The sequence below is a fragment of the Chenopodium quinoa genome, unplaced genomic scaffold, assembly GCF_001683475.1.
Source record: "Chenopodium quinoa cultivar QQ74 unplaced genomic scaffold, ASM168347v1, whole genome shotgun sequence".
NCBI lineage: Eukaryota > Viridiplantae > Streptophyta > Magnoliopsida > Caryophyllales > Amaranthaceae > Chenopodium > Chenopodium quinoa.
Genome location: NW_018742914.1, coordinates 1,046,528 through 1,064,792, shown reverse-complemented (window position 1 = coordinate 1,064,792; position 18,265 = coordinate 1,046,528). Strand labels below are relative to the sequence as shown.

The following is an 18,265-nucleotide window of genomic DNA, read 5'->3' as shown; positions in this document are numbered from 1 at the left end:
AATTTCAACAGATATCTGAAGATAACTACTAAAACCTACAAAAAATGTGTATAATAATACGATAGAATCAAAATTCTTCACTGGACACTTTGTAAGGCTATGAAAGGTTGCTCAAACTTATCTGTTACATACTTGCAGGCTCTGGGCAAGTATTACAGCAGTTAGCTAAGGTTTAGTTTTAATTAAAATACACACTTTCAGATTCAAGAAGTTATGTAAGGGTATAAAACATGCAAGTGCAGCACCAAATCTCAACTGCTCCTCCAGACGAACATTTTTTTAGATTGACTTGTGAATGAGTTTAGTATCTATTATACCAGTACCACCAAAAGTACATATCTAATTAACTAATTGTATGTACCAGACTATTTTTTCTTTCAAGATTGAACCCTATACTAAATTGTAAGGTAAAGCTGTTCATCTCAGTTACTGCTCAATTTTCTTCATTTTAGAATTACAAAAATCACTGAAGGACCTTTGCATGAGAATCCTTAGACCTACAAGATCCCTTTTATTAATGCCTAAAAGAAAAGCTATAGACATTTCTAGCATAAACAAATCTAAATATTTTTAAGAATTCACATAAATAAGCCTCTCTAGTACCTCCTTGAAGTATAAATGAAAGGAAAAATGGAAAAGAAAAATCCAACCTTTGTACTTTTCCCGTAGAAAAATCCAACCTTTTGTTTATTCCTCAAAAATCCAACCTTTATACCCTACCTTCTCCTACAAATCCATTACCGGTTGATTACCTATTTTTATAAGTTATATGACATGTGTCAACTATTAATAGGTCAAAACATTTTTTTAATTATTAAAAAACAAAAATAATTAAAAGAAAAAATTTAAAAAAAAAAAAAAATCAGAAACCCACCCACCCTCATTCCCTGACCACCACATCCCCACCGCCCACCAGCCACCAGAACCCGGCAACCCCAATCTCCTCTCCATTGGAAAACCCACTACACTCCTCCCGCCGCCAAGCCGCCCCTACCTCCGTTTCAGCAGCCCCGCAACAACCGCAATCACAACGGCACCACCCTCCAACTTTAACCTCACGCTGCAAAGTTCCCACCAATCACCAATCCACATCCACCTTGCTCGCCACCACACGACACCAGCAACACAACCACACAGCCACACACTTCAGCCCACCAATTTACCTTCACCAACAATCAACTCGCCAACAACAACAATTAACTGCTGCCCCAAACTACAGCCACCTATCCCAAATCGACCACCAATTCGGATGCCGCCGCATCATTTCCACCACCGCAATCGAAGCCCACCAAGTGTTGCCACCATTCAAACCTCAACAAGCCCCAACCTAAATGACCGCACTTATGTAATCTTACCTCAAACATTCGTATTTCTTAGGATAAAGGGAAGTATGGTATTCTGGGAGTACAAACAATTCGGAACAACCTGTTTGAGGTGAGTGGAGAGAGAAAGAAGAAGAGTGAGGTGGCGGTGATGAGTGGTGGTGGCGAAGGTGGGGTTGGTGGTTCCGTGGTTTTAGTGTTTGAGGTGAGAGGAGAGAGAAAGAAGAAGAGTGAGAAAGGAAAATGAGAAAATTAAAAAAAAAAAAAAAAAAAAATTAACCTGTTTATCAGGTCACAGGTAAAATGGACCTGTTGGAGAAAGAGGGGTATAAAGGTTGGATTTTTGAGGAATAAACAAAAGGTTGGATTTTTCTACGGAAAAAGTAAAAAGGTTGGATTTTTCTTTTCCATTTTTCCTAAATGAAAAGCACTACATTTGACATCAATTATTTAGGAAACAATGTATGAATTCCATTATAGAGGCATAGAGCTATAATCTTTCATAACGACATTTTTCTCTTCACCGGTCTTCCAAGCACGCTCTTGGATTGACTTGCAGCAATAATCATGTAGGCATAATTTACATCAATAATCATGAGGGCATTTCAGGAGTTGTTACCCATTCATTTGAATGTCGACCTAATCTTCAGTATGTACCAAATGGAACAGAAATAACTACAGAATATCAGATCTTATTAGTTTTAGATTTTTCAGTAGTCAACTTTTCAGGATATCAATCTCTCACTTTTCTAAAGCATAAAATCAGTAGCAAAGGTTTAACATTCTAAATAGACTTCACCTCTTCATCCATCTCATCAGATTCCTCAAAACATAGCTGTAAGACTAACAGTACTTATATTATTTAAAGCAATAATCAGGTAAAGTAAAATAAGAAGCCAAAGCAGCTTCTAACTACAATCCTCATAGCTCAAAAAATATCTGAAACAACTTGAACTGAAAGGCCATTTTTAGGAATCTATTTTAAGTAAGGAAATGCTCAACTGTCTGAAGAACAACATTCACCATAAGAAAAAATAGAATTTTACCACTGTACTTTTGCGGAAACTATTAGAAGTTTCCATCGCCATATACCTATTTGATTCTCAAGAAAGAAAAAAAAAAAAAAAAAAAAAAAAAAGCTGAGGCACAGCAACATACAACTTGACCTTTGTAAGCAGCAGCATAGGAATATAACCTACAAAAACAATGACTAAGAGTAATCCTTAACAGTATTATCTTCAGCCCATGATGACAGCTATATATAGACCTCGTAATCAAAATAAGTTCTGCAAGGAGAAGCCAAGCTAGCTAAGCTTTAAAAACAAACCATCAACATTTCCAATTTTTCAAAGCTCGGGGTAAAGCAATGGAAATTGTGAAGAATCTAGTGAGTGAAATGCCACTAGTGATCTTCAGTAAAAGCTCTTGCTGTTTTTCTCACTCAATGAAGCAACTTATGAGAAGCTATGGAGCCAATGCAACAGTATATGAGCTCGATGAAATTCCAAATGGGAAGGAGATTGAAAAGGGTCTTTTGAGCATGGGAAATAAGCCAAGTGTGCCAGCTATTTTCATTGGCCATAAGTTAGTTGGTGGATCTACAGAAGTCCTTAGCCTCCAAATCCAGGGGAAATTAGCATCTCAGCTCAAGGAAGCAGGAGCCATATGGGTTTGAAATAGTACATAACTAAAGACTTTTCATTGAGCCTCTTTCTTTTACTGTACAAGACTACAAGGTAACAAGATTAGAAATCAGTTAGACAATATGATTCTGCTAATGTAATCACTTAAACTAACGAGGAGCTTCTCTTCAATATTTCTCTGCAAATAAAGATATACCCTACTATTCATAAATAAGTTGAGCAGTGTCCACTAATGGAATCACTTTCATTTGTAAATGGAGAGCACTACAGTTTATTGTAAAGCAACCAAAATTGTGTGCTTACTAATCTACCATTTTTTTTTTCAAAAAGCACACGAGACATTTTAGAATTTAGATCCTGAAGACAATCACTAAAAGAAAAAATCATTTGAATGATGATTATATGGAGCTAACAATGAATAACAGCCCCGATCCAATCAGACGTCACAAAATATTCAGAATATTTTATGTCACTTGTCGAGAAATCACAAGAATATAGACTAACTAGTTGAAATACTGTGCCAAAAAAACAATGTAAAACATACCTTGGCACCAATATGCTGACATCAGTTTGCAATTTCCTAATTGTTTTCTCCACTCAAAACTGAGGAACTTGTATATAGTACGAACAAAATGCTCATCTCAGTAATGCCAGAATGGGGTAGTTCAATTTAGTTCAATTCAGAATTACACACTGTCAAGGATCAGCAAATCTTATTGCAAGACCTTAATTTCAATAAATGACGATCCTTAAAGTGAAACCCTAACAAAATACTAGACTTTTACAGAATTGACAATTTAAACACATTCCAAGACTTTAAAATATGTACAAGTTCCTATCAAAACTCCACGTAATCTTTCAGAACACCACTTTTCTCCAATAATGCTCTCCTTTGCCAATTCTTCACTGCGTTTATTACCATAGCATTTGCATCATGTATTTCTTTATCTGTAAATTTATGCTCCACAATTCCTACTGGCCCAGGCTGCAGTACCCTTATTACAGTTTCCACATCTTGCTCCAGCTTCCTGATAAAAAAGAAACACTACTTAAGTGGTTGCAAGACAAACTACTTAGTATGATCAACAAGCTTTGACCAGATATTAGAAAGTTGGCGATGGCTTTTTACTAATGAATCGATATTCAAAATCATTCCATTCAAGATATTTAATACTATTAAAGCGTCGACCCAGGATTCGATTTTATCATCAATCCAATCAGAAACAAAAAAACTAGTCAAACTACATGAGAATTTAGGCACACTAAATATTACATGTAAAAACTTCAAGTTTAAATTTTCAAAATACAAATTACATGCTTTGTGAGGCTACTTACCACAGTTTGGTAGGGTTATGCAGTATGCCTCCCACTTTGGCTTGCTAATCATTATGGACATCAAATTATGTTCAGAAAGATAGTTGTTAGTGATCTAATATCTCCCTTTATAGTACAAGTTTAAGTTACTGTTACCTGAAGATTTGAACTCTAGTTCACATTAGCTTTGTCATGTTTCTGCCAATCAGACTTACAGTGCAGTCTCTTTACTTGTTTTTCACCTATCTCAACTTATTAGCAGTGAACATTAGAGCTTTATGAAGGTGTTAATTGAACTTGGGTAGCTCCTATTAGATTTGAACTTAGCTAATCTAAACTTGTTGTATATGAATTTATTGACTATGATAAGGCTCTGTTTTCCTCATTGTTAGCCCATTTAGGCACCTTCTAGAATGCGTTACGCCTTATAAGGCTAATGCGTTTTGGCCCACACTTAGACTAGCCTGGTGCCTCAGTACACTTTTAAAAACTAAGCTTATTTGCTCTGAACTCTTTATCTTATATATCATGAAATAAGTAAATAATGGTTGAGGAGAACAGGGTCATAGACATTAGAAAGGGATTCCTCAAAATCAAACACCAAGTTCAGCTTTGTTTGTATGTATAGGTGTAGCTAAAGTGATAAGTCAATCGTCAATAAGCAGGAGAAGAGCTTAATATACCAATATTCTCTACTACTTCTTTACTCAAATAAGACCAGCACCATCAAAGATCTATTTTTCAGCGATTCAATCTGTAGCACAAACCATTGACTTAGCAGCTTTAGCAACATTTTAAGGGAACTAGGAGTCTATGAGAGTAAGGTAAGGGTGATGAAGGAAAGAGAAGGTAGACATCATCGAAATGTATATTGTGTTGCTCAATTTCCAAAAAGTACCCCTCAGGTTAGAATTCATGTCTTCTACTGCTTCCCTCTAGACAGGTTAAACTCACCTAGGAGTCCTTGCTTGAGCTAAGCTTTAGGCATATTTTCCATTATTACTTTCCTGGTCGAAGTGTAGATGCTATAGAAAATGGTGGAAAAATTAGAATGAAAGAGTTCATCCCTATGTTTTAGGCATGGGTTCCTCCCCAGCCAAAGCCATCACCCGATCTTTCCTTTCCTTGGTGCTATGTTTAATTTTCCAATATTTGGAGTAAGTGTTTATAAGAACCTCTTTTTTAAATATGCCTGAGAGCAAGTCTATGTCAATTGGGAAGAAAATATTGGCTTCTGTTGGACTAAAATTCCAATTAGAGAGGAGAGCCCAAAAGCACGAGTGAGAAAAGTAGAATGAAGAAGATATTTCCAAAGAATCTGCCTGTGATGAACTCAAGCATTTCAGGCATGGTCCTCCCCACCCAAATCCCCAATTCTTGCTCTTTCTTTCTCTTCTTTCAAAGGGATGGGATGGCCAGGAAAAACTCATAGGTTAATTAAAAAGAAAATGTTGGCTTCTTTCAGATAGTTCTTACTGAATATCATTGCTGAAAGACTGGCAACTTTTCAGAACAAGATATTTGTTTCATTCAAATGATTCAATCAAGCTCTTAAAAAACCCAAAGCATAGGACCAATTAAATCTAAATTGCGAACATAGGGAGGATATTTGTTAATTCGGATTAAAAAGAAAGAAACAAAATACCCCCAAAACCTGTGTTTTAGGCTTGGTTTTAAAGTAGAAGAAAGATTGGAAAGACAAGCGAATTAGATAACAAGTCCAGCAATTACAACCTCTGCTGTGTGGAAGCTAGCCACTCAGTCACTGTGTGCATAGAAAAGCTCTTAAAGTCTACAACTACTGCGAACTGGGATCGCTCACCAGCTATACAACAATACAGTAGGAGGGATTAGATCTAGAGTACCCTAGTTGTCATTTTGAATTTCAAAATCAGCAGCTTTGTGACACTACCGGAGCCTAAGCCTTCTGCACACTCATCTCTAAAGATTGTTGTTTCAATCTACATACTATACTTAATTACTAGGTCATACCAGAAACATCCAGCTAATAAGCATATCTAATAAGCCTATTTATTTATATCACCTCTGAATCTCTGATTGAATTTAAAAATTCAATGATTTAAATCAACGATCAATCATAACTTCTATCCTCAAAAAGGTTGATAAATAGCTATAACAGTTAGAATCCTATCAAATACAAATTTCATTCTATTAAACTCCACTAAAAAACCATCAAGAATTTCCCAGATTAAAATTTTTACCATCCAGCTAACAAAGTACATTTAGGCTACCGAAATGTCCAAATTCAATAGTGTTACACCAATACCATAATTGATAAATATTATAGTAAAAAGCAAGATAATGTAATGAAAAAAAAAAAAAAATCAAAGGATAAAGGGCAATACCTCAAAATTCCAGAAAAGGGTAAGGATTTTCCAAGCTTAGTAAAAGACATTTGATTTTTGTTCTTCCAATTACTTTGATTTTCAGCAATTTCAAAACCTGTAACTAACAAATCCAAAATTTCATATAAGACGACAATAGATTACACACAGTTTTTCCTTAACATTAGAGAATTGCATGATATAAACAGAATTGCAACACATTAGCAAACAAATTTGATTCAATCATCAAATTATGTTCGAATATTGACGTTAAATTATTCTAGTTTAAGAATATGAAAAGCAATATTCTAGCAACGAAATCGCTTGTTATAATAATTGATAAGTTGAGTAATTGTAATTAATAGTTGAATAATCCAGCTTAGAAGAACCCTAAATTGACTATATTGAAAATCAAACTAACGATTAACATCAGATAGATTGTGATTGTGAAATTGATAAACAATGATTGAAAACAAAAACACATCTTGCCTTAGAAGCTGCTTCAATGGAGAACTCTGAGAGCGGTTTAATGGGGAAGACTGTAAACTTGAACTGACTCTTTGTTACTACGTTTTCTTTTTTTTTTAAACTAGTTGTGGGAACGCGGACAACAACTTCGTTGGTATATATTTAAGTATTGTTAATTAGGTTTTTTTTTTTTTATCAATTGATGTTTGGCAGTTTTAAGTATTATACAAATAGTTATAAATTTGGGAGAAAAATAATAGACGTACAAACTGAATATATTATTTTATTTTTACAATACAATTATTGTATTACATAAGTTAAAGCTTGTTGCAGAACAAATATCTAAATTTTGCTAAACATATATATATATATATATATATATAAACATTAGTTATTAAAGATAAGTACATGTATAAATATAATTTAAAGTTTAAGTTTAGTAAAATTTGCTGACATTTGTTGTAAAAGTTGTTTGTGATTGTGTTCTTCTAATTTCAATTGATAGTAGTTATAGTCGCCAACATCTATGTTGTAAGTTTGCTGAAGAAATTTGAGTGCTTGTCTAGCAGGGTTTTGTTGTGATGGACCAATTCGAGTAGCTGGTGCCCCAATAAATCGTACAGGACATGGGACATTAGGAATACCATTTATATCTATATAAGCTTTTACTTCATCATTGGTGACAGCATATATACCGAATTCTGCTTGAGGTAATCCCAGATGAAGTAGTATATCATGTAGAATTATTTTGATATTTGTTTCCAGGACTCTCCGTGGTTCATCCATTATATGCTCGTTAAGAACTTAGTATTTTAATGTGAGCTAATGAATTTTTTACGTATGAAGTGAATTTGCAGTAGTTATTGTTTTGAGAGAAAATCTCAGTTTCTATATCTATTTATAGGCATGCTTTAAAAACCTTGTACTGAACTTTTATTACGTATTGAGTTTCAAACACGCGTGTCAAAACAAAAAATGTTTTACAGCACACATGTCAGACACGTATTATGTTTTATGTATACTGCACAAGTATCTATAGTGTAAATTGTACAATTTACACGTGTGTGTGTGTATTCATTTCTAATTTATTATTAAATCCTATGTGCTTAGAATATATTATATTAATTCTATGTATTTGGTATCCCAATAGATTGTACAGGATTGATTATGTTGTAGAGTAAAGCATTAAAATATGATAAATACGTAAAACAAAAGGTTATTTAATGTGAATCTACATGTAAAAATACATATGTATTCATACAAACATTATTTATTATACATTTTAAAGTTGAAATTGTCTAAGGAAACAAAGTTCGTACTAAAAGCGTGAAATTATACACAAACATGCGATCATAAACACGACTGAAAATTGTTATACATCTAAGTTTCAATTATGCGTTTAGCTTTCCAGCGGAGCTTTTGAAATCCTTCTCCCAACATGTACGTGGTCATCTCCATGGTAAGCTTCCTGTCTTTCAACGTTGCAATGCAGCTGTCTACCCTGTTCTTGTAATTGTGTAAAAAATGATTAATGTTTCTCGTAAGTTTGTTTGTAGCTTGAACTTAATATAAATTGTAATTGTTAGGTAATAGTAATAAGTCAAATCATACGTACTTGTAGTGTCAGCGTAGCTATGTGATTAGCGTCATCATTTATCAGTTGTTCAGAAAGAAGACCAAAAAATGTAATCGGAATGTCGCCACTATCATCAGCAAAAGTGATATGCAGTACAGTTCTACAACGCGTATAATTACACATGATTATATAGTTAACAGAATAAAGAAAAGCAGTGATTGTATTCTATGTTATTATTAGTGATTTATCAATTACCGTGGTTCGGACGTCCCTACATGCGGGGAGCTAAATGCACGACAATTAAATACCGATCCCTTTTCGACGTCACATCGTTTGCTACAGATATTGGAGGCATTGTATACTATATTGTTTTTGTTTGTGATGTCAATAACGCGTCCAACGATCCGCAGTGTTTTTCCAGACTTGTACAAAAAAAATGCATGATATAGTTATACAAAACATTATATTGTTCACTCTAATTTGCGTAGTGAAACATATTATGAAATTTACCTCTTGTTCAGATAATTGTGAAACTGGAATCATTAATTCAGGTTGCTGCGAGCTTTCTGCTGCTGCGGCTACGAATGATTTTTAAGGATTCGAATTTCATCCTTATTATTTTCCGCCCTATAAAGGAACATTGTTAGGTAGGTAAAAATTAGTACTTAAATAGAACCAGTTTGAGAAGTTCTGTTTACCAATCTCGCAGAAGTTGTGCTTCCAGATTACTTGGGTTAATTTTCACTGTAGAAGCGAAGGTTGTGTTGAATGAACCCTCTGTAAACATATGTGCAAAAGATAATTAATGAAGTCGTATTCATTATTTTATAAATATTTGTTAATGTCGTATACCATCGAAAGTTGATGCTTTGACGCGAGAAACTTCTATTACAGGCATTGTGTCTACAATGTCAGCAACAGCTTCATGTGTAACCAAACTATTCCACATTGATAATTTAATACGCTTCATGCTGGCAAAAATAGAAGAAATTAAATGTTCAATAAGCATAGATTTAATTAAGTTAAAGAACATACGTATTGGAAAACCAATTTATATCAATATAGTGTATACACATACTTGGAATCTATTATCTCAATCCTACGCACGTCATTAGGCAGCCCAGATTTCTTAGAGCGAATGGTTTCTGTATCATGTATGTGAATAGAAATTCCAATGATATCTAGGAAAAAAGTAAAACAAAAAATTAATCATATGTCAATTAATTTAGATGTAGTCACTATGCACACACAGTAATTACAACATTTTAATATATAGTGTGGGGAATATTTCAAACGTTAATCCCCTAGCTTCAACCCCACTGTGATCATACACTAAAGTACGGTGGCGTCCAAAGGGAAAGAAGATAGAGCAAAAGAGTCGCCAACAAGTTTTAGGAACTTGTAAACCGTTCACGAGGTGAAGGTTACACCCCTTAACGATCCAAGAGATCGTCAACTCCATAAGGTCTTGAACCAAATAGTGTTCGGGGATGAAGGTACAAATCCAACCTAAAAGAAATTGAACCTGCCCTAATAATAGGCCTCTACTTTATTTTGATCGTATTTATGTGCGCTTTCTAACTAACATGCAATCAATAGGATTAACCCTAACCTGTTTATCTATGTTGGTTGAATATTAATGCACAAATAAATCTATTATTGGCGATCACTTGAATTATAATCCAATTAACCAAAAACAAGATTATTAATTTTCTTATTAAGCGTGATTACAAGTATAGATTCCCTTTAAACATGCATAAAAGGCGCGATCAAGCAATAACAATAAAATCATCAAGCAACATAATAATAATTAATCATAATCATAATAACAATCATAATAAAATCATTATCATAATAATAATCATGTTAAAGCATAAAAATAGCAAGATCCTAGGCATGATACTAACAAGATTAATAACAAACCCTAGCATGTCACTAAGCAATAAAAATCAAAGCTTTAACCCTAACATGATACTAACAAATATTAGGAAGAGAATAGGAAGCGTCATACTTTTAATCATACTTGATATTAAAGTTACCCTAAACATGATACTAGGAATTTATTGTTGTCACCCTAAACATCAAATTAAGGAAAACATCCTAACATGATACTAGGAATCATAATAACAACCTAAGCATGATTTCTATATCATAATATCAATAAAAACCATTAAAGTACTTACTTGGATGCCTCGTATCTCTTTCTAATAACAAAATACACACGTTAGTAACTTCAAGGAAAATAATAAGTAAAACAATTAAATTAAATAATGGAAATAGAGATTTGGGACCAAACCCTCAGAAATTAAACCTTTCACGTCTAGGGCGAAGGCAACTTCGAATATGGCTAGGTGTGTCTAAGTCTTGCAAATGCGGAATTTTGTATGTAAAAGGCTAGTTTAGAAAAAGAGAGAGAGAGAGAGAGAATAAGAAAATCTTGATGAGAGTTGGTAGATTGTAGATGAATGAAAATTGGTTATAAAAAACAGAGTTTTTAGCACGTTATTTATAAAGAAAATCAGCCAAAAAGATAAAATATCAAAACAGAGTTCTGGCGCAGATAAAATCTGATTAGCTCCAACGCTGGCTATTGGCGCCAGACGCCGACATTAGCGCCAGGCGCCAATGCTAGCGCCAGGTGCCAAGCGCTACAGCTGGCGTTTAGCGTTGATCTGGAAATTCACGCGTTTTCTTAAAATCATATAGAAATTGTCGTACAGGAGGATAAAATCGTATCTTCTTCAAAAAACGTTCTTTGTTTTTAATTAAAACTCTGAAAAGTCAACAAAAGTCAATTTATCAATGCTAATTGAATTGGGAATGAAAAGAACCTTCTAGAAGAATCTAGAAGACTAAAACCATTCCTGATTGCATTAGGAATGATAAATCCATATTAGGCCCTCCTCTAGATAATTGGGCCGCATATAAGGCTCAAACCGGGCCTAGTTCAGTAATTTGGCCATAACTTCCTCAATATTCATTGGAATTGGGCTTATAATATATCGTTGGAAAGCTCTTGTCAAACCCCATCCAACTATACTACTAGTGGACCCATATCATGGACCAACCAAACTGGATTGGATATTTTCTTAAAATAAGTTTTCAAAAACAAAGAGAAGAGAAAAGAAATTAAAACTTTCCGCAACACTAAACTTTCCACACTTTCACTTCATTCGATTATGATTCAACGTGAAAGGTACTCATCATCGGGTTTGGTTTTGGGGAGACACTAATGGGTGTCTACATATAGTAAGTAATATTTACCTATTCGATCGGATCTGCCAACAAGATCCAAAACCTGGTTAAGTGGGACAAAGTATGAGCATGGTTCAAAATGTTGTTGTGTTTCACAGACTCGTGTTGCAGATTTGATTGTCATCTGATACAAATGTTGTTCTCCAGTAAACATTTCAGGTGTACGAGTTATGATAGAGTTGGTAATGTTGTATTCTTTTCCCTCAAGAAGAAGATTACGAAATAATTCAGTATCTCGTTCAAAGATCATAGCCTTCATTTGCGTATTCTGGCAATTTCAATATTAAATAATCGTTAAATATGTTAAGATAATTAATATTCTATAAGTTGTATATAATATACCTCTGCATCTTCAAAAATCAGCTGCTGTAAATTTGTTGTGTCGCTGCGGGATTTTTTGGGTGGGTTCTTCTTTATTAGTTTAGCGGTAAAAGTAAAGTTTATGTTGTGGTATGTCAGTCTGGCGAGGGTAAGTCGTTGAGTAGCCATTATGTTGTTCTGCACTATAATTTGAACCTGTCATCAATGCATTGTCAGTACACGTTATGAGTAATAAAATAGCAACAACATCGTATAATGTAAAGTAAAAGAAAAAAATAAGTGAGTTAACCTTCTGCTAATAACGTATATTTAAAAAGAGTGGTTTACAACATTCCACGCGCCTTAAGATCTCATAACATACAACATTTTTAGTTCTTTTCCATCCATCTAATTCATCTGTAGTGGGCTTTATCAATATCTGAACATGTTTACTTTTTTTAGCACGAGACAATGCAACGTAAAGCTGACCATGAGAGAAAAATGGTTGTGGTAAATATATGCCAACTCTATCAAGTTTTTGACCTTGAGACTTGTTTATGGTCATTGCAAAGCTCAGATTGATTGGAAATTGCTTGCGGGTAAATCTGAATGGGTACTTATCCGTAGCTGAAGGCTGCAACGGGATTCGAGGTATAAAAACTCGTTCGCCACAACGATGTCCATCAATAATTTCAGCATCAATAACATTAGGGAAAAATGCTTTGCATACTAATCTTGTTCCGTTGCATAAGCCTAATGTCAGGTCTATATTTCGAAGTAAAATTATTGGACTGCCTACCTTCAAAGTTAAATGATGAGGCGGAAGACCAGACGGACAAAGGTTGTTGAGAAATTCAGTTGGGTATTGTTCGCTTGAGTCGTCTGTGCATCCTTGCTGTTGTTGAACTAAAAGAATTTATTGTTGCAGCATGTTCATTTTTGGGGGTTAAAATAGCTCTCTTTGTTGCAAAGAATGATTCAGAAGTCGTATTTGCTATATCAGGGTAGATACTATTTACCAAGAGATGTAGAGATGATTGTTCATTGTCGTATGGAATAACTAACGGCTTGGGTAACTCTATATTTTTCCCATCTTCATAAGGAGGCGTGCCATTTCCGATTTGCAACACAAAGTTACAAAAAGGTAGGTCGTTGATTGCTCTCATGTTTTGTGTTAAGTGGATTTTCTGGAGCTCGTGCCATAAAGGAGACATCACAAAACTCGTTGCAACAACTTCACGCATACTTCCTTTTGGTACGACATGTAATACTTGTCGGAAATCACCACCAAATACAACAACCTTTCCCCCAAGTTTTTGTTGATTCGAACAATCATCTTGTAGCAATCTGTTAAAACATTCAATCGTTTGACGCTTTGCCATTGGCACTTCATCTCATACAATAAGTCTTGCAAGACGAATGAGTTGTCCTAGAGAACTTTGTTTAGAAATACTGGGGCTTGGAATCTCGTCAACATCAAGAGGGATTTTGAACCGAGAATTTGTAGTTCTACCTCAAGACAAGCCCGATGCAGCAATTCCAGAACTCGCAACTGCTAAAGCAATCATACCCTTTGCTATTACATTAGCAAGTAATGTAGAATATAAGAAAGTCTTTCCAGTGCCACCAGGCCCATCTACGAAAAAAGCAGCTGGTTTATTATTTAACACTTTATTGTAGATAGTGTTGTACGCAAGTTTTTGTTCATCATTAAGCAACTCAACTGCATTTATTTCTTCTGGACGTATAGGCATCTGAAGTTCTTCCTCAATTTCTTTCATTCCTATTTCTAAGTCGTCTTCTTTGAGTTCTAGTAAGCCAAAATTGTAAGTATCAAAAGACTTTCCCATCGATTCAACAAGGTAACAAATGCTTTTCACATTTAGTTTGCGAGCCTTTTTTTTTGTCGGTAGGGAAATTATGATTGTAATATTCAGAGAGATATTGGTAATATTTTTCCCACAAACTGTTAGAGTCTTCAGGGTTGCAGTGTACTAACAATGTAGCAAATAGCCGTCGCAAGGCAAACGACATCTGACTTTGACAAGCTTCTTGTACGCACTTCTCTATAGAGTCATCTGCTTCAAGTAAACCTCGTTGGAATGTTGCTTCTCGAAATGAAGAATATCTTATATTGTTGAAGGTCAGCAAATAATCAAAAGAGGTTAGACCACAAATGCGTGCAAGCAATAGCCGCAAATAAAAGCGTTCACCTTCTGAGGGATGCGCATGTACAATACGGCCAACTGCAGCAGCTTTCGATCGACGTTGTTGCCAGAATTTTTCCCTTTTTTTTGGATTCCATGTGTAATATTAAGGAAATTCTTGGTACAGTAATGTACGCGAAAAAGCGTCAACTTGGTTGATCTCAAAGAATGCAGTTAGCATAGTTCGTTGGCTGGCTGAAGCGGATGCAATATTCTGTAAGTTCTCTTGTGCATGGAATGTCACTGTTTGCATATTCGGCAGAGCACTTGTAGAGAAACAACGGGTGGGTGTATGGCATTGAAAGGGAATATGAAAATCCTCCAAGCAGCTTCTAGTGGTGATATCCACCTTGCTTTCTGAAATGATGAGATCTCGTCACCTACCATGCTAGTGTCGTCGGGGTTAGATAGTGCGAAAACAACCCGATCATGACCTTTGTATATGTATTTATACAAATATTTAACAGCCTTTATTGTAGAACACACTTCTACGTTTATATGGCAATCATATTTTGCAAGTAAATATGGATTATACGGTATTACCCACATATTGTCAAGTTGTACTTTTCGTACCAAATGTTTTTTTCCATCATCACGGCGCCGATATATAGGTTATGAGTTGTGACTCGTTGATGTTGTCTCCGCAAAGCTTCGGGGGTAATGATTTTTACACTTTCCATTTCGCATGCATACATTTCCTGGATTATCATTTCCACAGGGGTCGTGCATCATATGCTTCAACACAGCTTTATAAAGATGAGGATTATGTTCTTGTTCGGGTATTTCTGCTCAAACATGTTCATCGAATTGATCTGAAGTTCTAATCTTAGCGGATGACTCTAAAATAATAAGAAAGTGTGCATGTGGTAATCCTCTTTTTTGAAATTCAATCACGTAAACATACGCTGCAACCTCGCCAAACAGTTTCTTTTCAACAATGTCTTTTTTTAGTTTTGCTAGTTTTGCATGAAAAACTCGAGCAATTAGATCAGGCCTATTTTGCGCCTCTTCAGTTGACAGCAGTTCGTCTGTGATTTCAGGCCTTGATGGGTTACAGGTCATGATTAAGAAAATATCAGGTTTGTCGTAGTACTGAACTAAAGCCATTGCGTCAAGATATCTTCGCTGCATATCTCGTGGACCACCAATAAACGATGGAGGGAGAATAAAGCCACGTCCAACATTTGATCCGTGTAAGATACCCGTATTCAAACTGTCGAGAATAACTTGGTAAAGTTCATCTCTGATTGTATCCTGGTTGCGGCGAATAAAATCTAAACGTAAAGTTTCAATTTTGATGTACATATCAACAATGAACTGTTGTAGTAAACGACCACAACGCAAAAGAAAGTAGGAATCTTATATGCGAATCTGTAATCGATAGCAGTAATATTCTCTGCAAGAAACCTTTTTCTCAGATACAGAAGAGTGAATTCCTACATTAAAAAAGACAAAAATTTGAATTAACCTTTTTTTTTGTTACTTAAAAGTATCCTTATTTACACGTAAACTGGTAAATAGTGCACCTTGTTCTTCAACTTCAAGCAGCTCGTCAACAGTCTGAACCAGAACCTCATTGGTTGGAAACGTAGGACATTCTTGTCGTTTTTGATACTTTGTTTTGTATCTGTATATCCGTCGATGCCAACTAGTTTGTCCGTAAGGAAATAAAAGCGGATACTGTAATGGATCATAACATCCATAGTAATGTAATATGTGATGGTTTACACCTGAATGTGCATGAACCACAATATCGCGCTCAAGTGGAGCAGATGAACCTGCATCCTCCAACCAAATTGCTACAACTTGGGAAGTAGTAGGTGCATTATGAGTGCTTTGATCTTGATTTGGATCAGATCGGATTATAATTTGACTCGTGTCAGTCATGTTAACATCCTTGAGTGAGCGAAAAAATTGGGCATAAGGATTTAGCTCCATTAGTCGCACTGATTGGCCAATAACATGTGGATCGAGGTCCTTAAACATCAACACTCGACGCTGAAACTCGACGTCTGTGTCGTAGAAATATAGTTGTAGATATCGTGGTTGCTCATCATTTCGATGTATTTCATAAATGTAATGATAAACTTGTCCTTGAACTCTAAAAGTATAAATACCACAATGCCTTTGTGCTAATTCCTTGTCTTTTTTCACACCCAAAGATGTGAACGCAAACATGTTGTTGTATAGAATAATGTATTTGCGGAAACTTTCAGAGCTGTTGTCTAGTGACAAAAAAAGGCTGCGCATACTATCTGGTATATGGATAGGGGCAAGTCGAATCTCTCCTTGGTTGCAACATAGGTTAATTGTTTCACCTCTGAACAATTTTGCCCCACAATGCTCACAAAGCATTGGGACCAGAAGAACGTACGCACGTTTCAGAGGTCTTTTCATGTCGTTAATTCTGATTTGACTTGACATATTTAGTATTACTAAATAATAGCAAAAATAGATAAAACAAATGTAGGACATAATAATTTTAAATAAAGAATCAGTGTATACAAAAATTGACTATCACTTTTATTTGCGTAATCTATGTAGTGTAAGTAGTTTTAAATTGTAAAGGATGGTATTGTAATAATCTAAAGATGTATTAGCATTTATATTAATTGCTTTAAAGTATTTGAGTTTGTTTTGATTAATTTCTCTGTTTTATAAATTAAAGTACCAATAATGACAAAAATAATTACTTCTTTTTTTTGCTACAGTATCTCACCTAACCATTGTCATCATTTAATGGATATAAACCCATCATGTGGTACACTTCTTCCATCTAGATTAGAAGGAAGTATTATAATGAAGTAAATACCCAGTAAGTGTTATCAATAAATCAATTATCTAACTTTTATAAAACTTAGATTTAGTTTTTCTTGTTGTTTGTAGAGTGAAAACTATAAAATTTTAAAATTGGGAATTGATGTTATTAAATTGTCAATATTTATTTGTATTTAGCTTTGACCTTTGACTCATTTATGTAATACCAAGATTCAGAGCTAAGTTTTGTACTACGTATAAAAGAAACCATGAAGTCAATCCATTAATTATGAGAGAGGAAAAAATATCTTTTACGTTACTCCAATGGCAGTGCTTGCATGTAACATGATTTATTTATTAATTTCTAAAACCATATGATAGAAACAATATTTGGATTTACAAGTTATTTTAATCAAGTACCAACTAACAAGTCCTCTAATAAAAAACAAGTAACGTGATATACGAAGTATATGTCGTTAGAGAGAGAAAAGGGTACAAAATTGTTTCTAAGAAAAGTTTTTGTTTTTTTACAAAACCAAAAAAAGTTAATTCCCACTATTGTATATAATCAAAATTAATTTTAGCCTTCCTCTTTTCTTCTCTCATGTCCTCATTTCTTATTTGTTTGTTTGTAAGGTAGTTGGTAATTACATATATAACTTATTACCGAGAAAAAAAGAAATACATACATGAATACATATAAAAAATATTATAGCTCTAATTCATTCATTCTAGCAAGAGGTGAGCGGTAACGGCAGCAGCATCGATGGGGGCGGTGGTAGTGGCGAAGGAGAAAGCAAAAGATTACAAAAGAAAAGTGATATCTTATATTGTCATTGCTTGTATTATTGTTGCTGCTACTGATGGTTCCTTATTTGGTTATGCTACTATATATAATCAAAATTTATTTTTTGGTGTAGTGTGAAATGGATTTCAATTACTTTTATGGGTTTCTTCATTTTTTTGTGAAAAAAATTCATTCTTTCAATCGGGAATTTAAAAAAAAATTTAAAAAAAAAACCGAAAATTTTTGAGAGGAGAGAAAGAGGGACATGGCATTGGGATCTATACTTTGTTG

At 34.5% G+C, this 18,265-nt stretch overlaps 1 protein-coding gene and 1 long non-coding RNA gene across 2 annotated transcripts; one reads left to right on the top strand and one right to left on the bottom strand.

Moving 5' to 3' along the window:
- Positions 1–1,096: 1,096 nt before the first annotated feature.
- LOC110727826 (monothiol glutaredoxin-S1-like) lies at positions 1,097–3,184 on the top strand. The gene has a single exon (XM_021907392.1). It carries the CDS (start codon positions 2,689–2,691, stop codon positions 2,995–2,997), a length of 309 nt encoding a protein of 102 aa, XP_021763084.1. The 5' UTR covers positions 1,097–2,688; the 3' UTR covers positions 2,998–3,184.
- A 365-nt stretch (positions 3,185–3,549) lies between these two features.
- Positions 3,550–6,748, bottom strand: LOC110727825. The gene is made up of 2 exons (XR_002512583.1): positions 6,646–6,748; positions 3,550–3,993 (listed from the first exon to the last, which is right to left on the bottom strand). It is a non-coding gene; the product is annotated as an uncharacterized LOC110727825 (long non-coding RNA).
- Between the last annotated feature and the right edge of the window lie 11,517 nt (positions 6,749–18,265).

What these genes read in the sequence shown, in the direction of transcription:
- LOC110727826 (XM_021907392.1), top strand. Translation starts at nt 2,689, where the DNA reads ATGGAAATTGTGAAGAATCTAGTGAGTGAAATGCCACTAGTGATCTTC.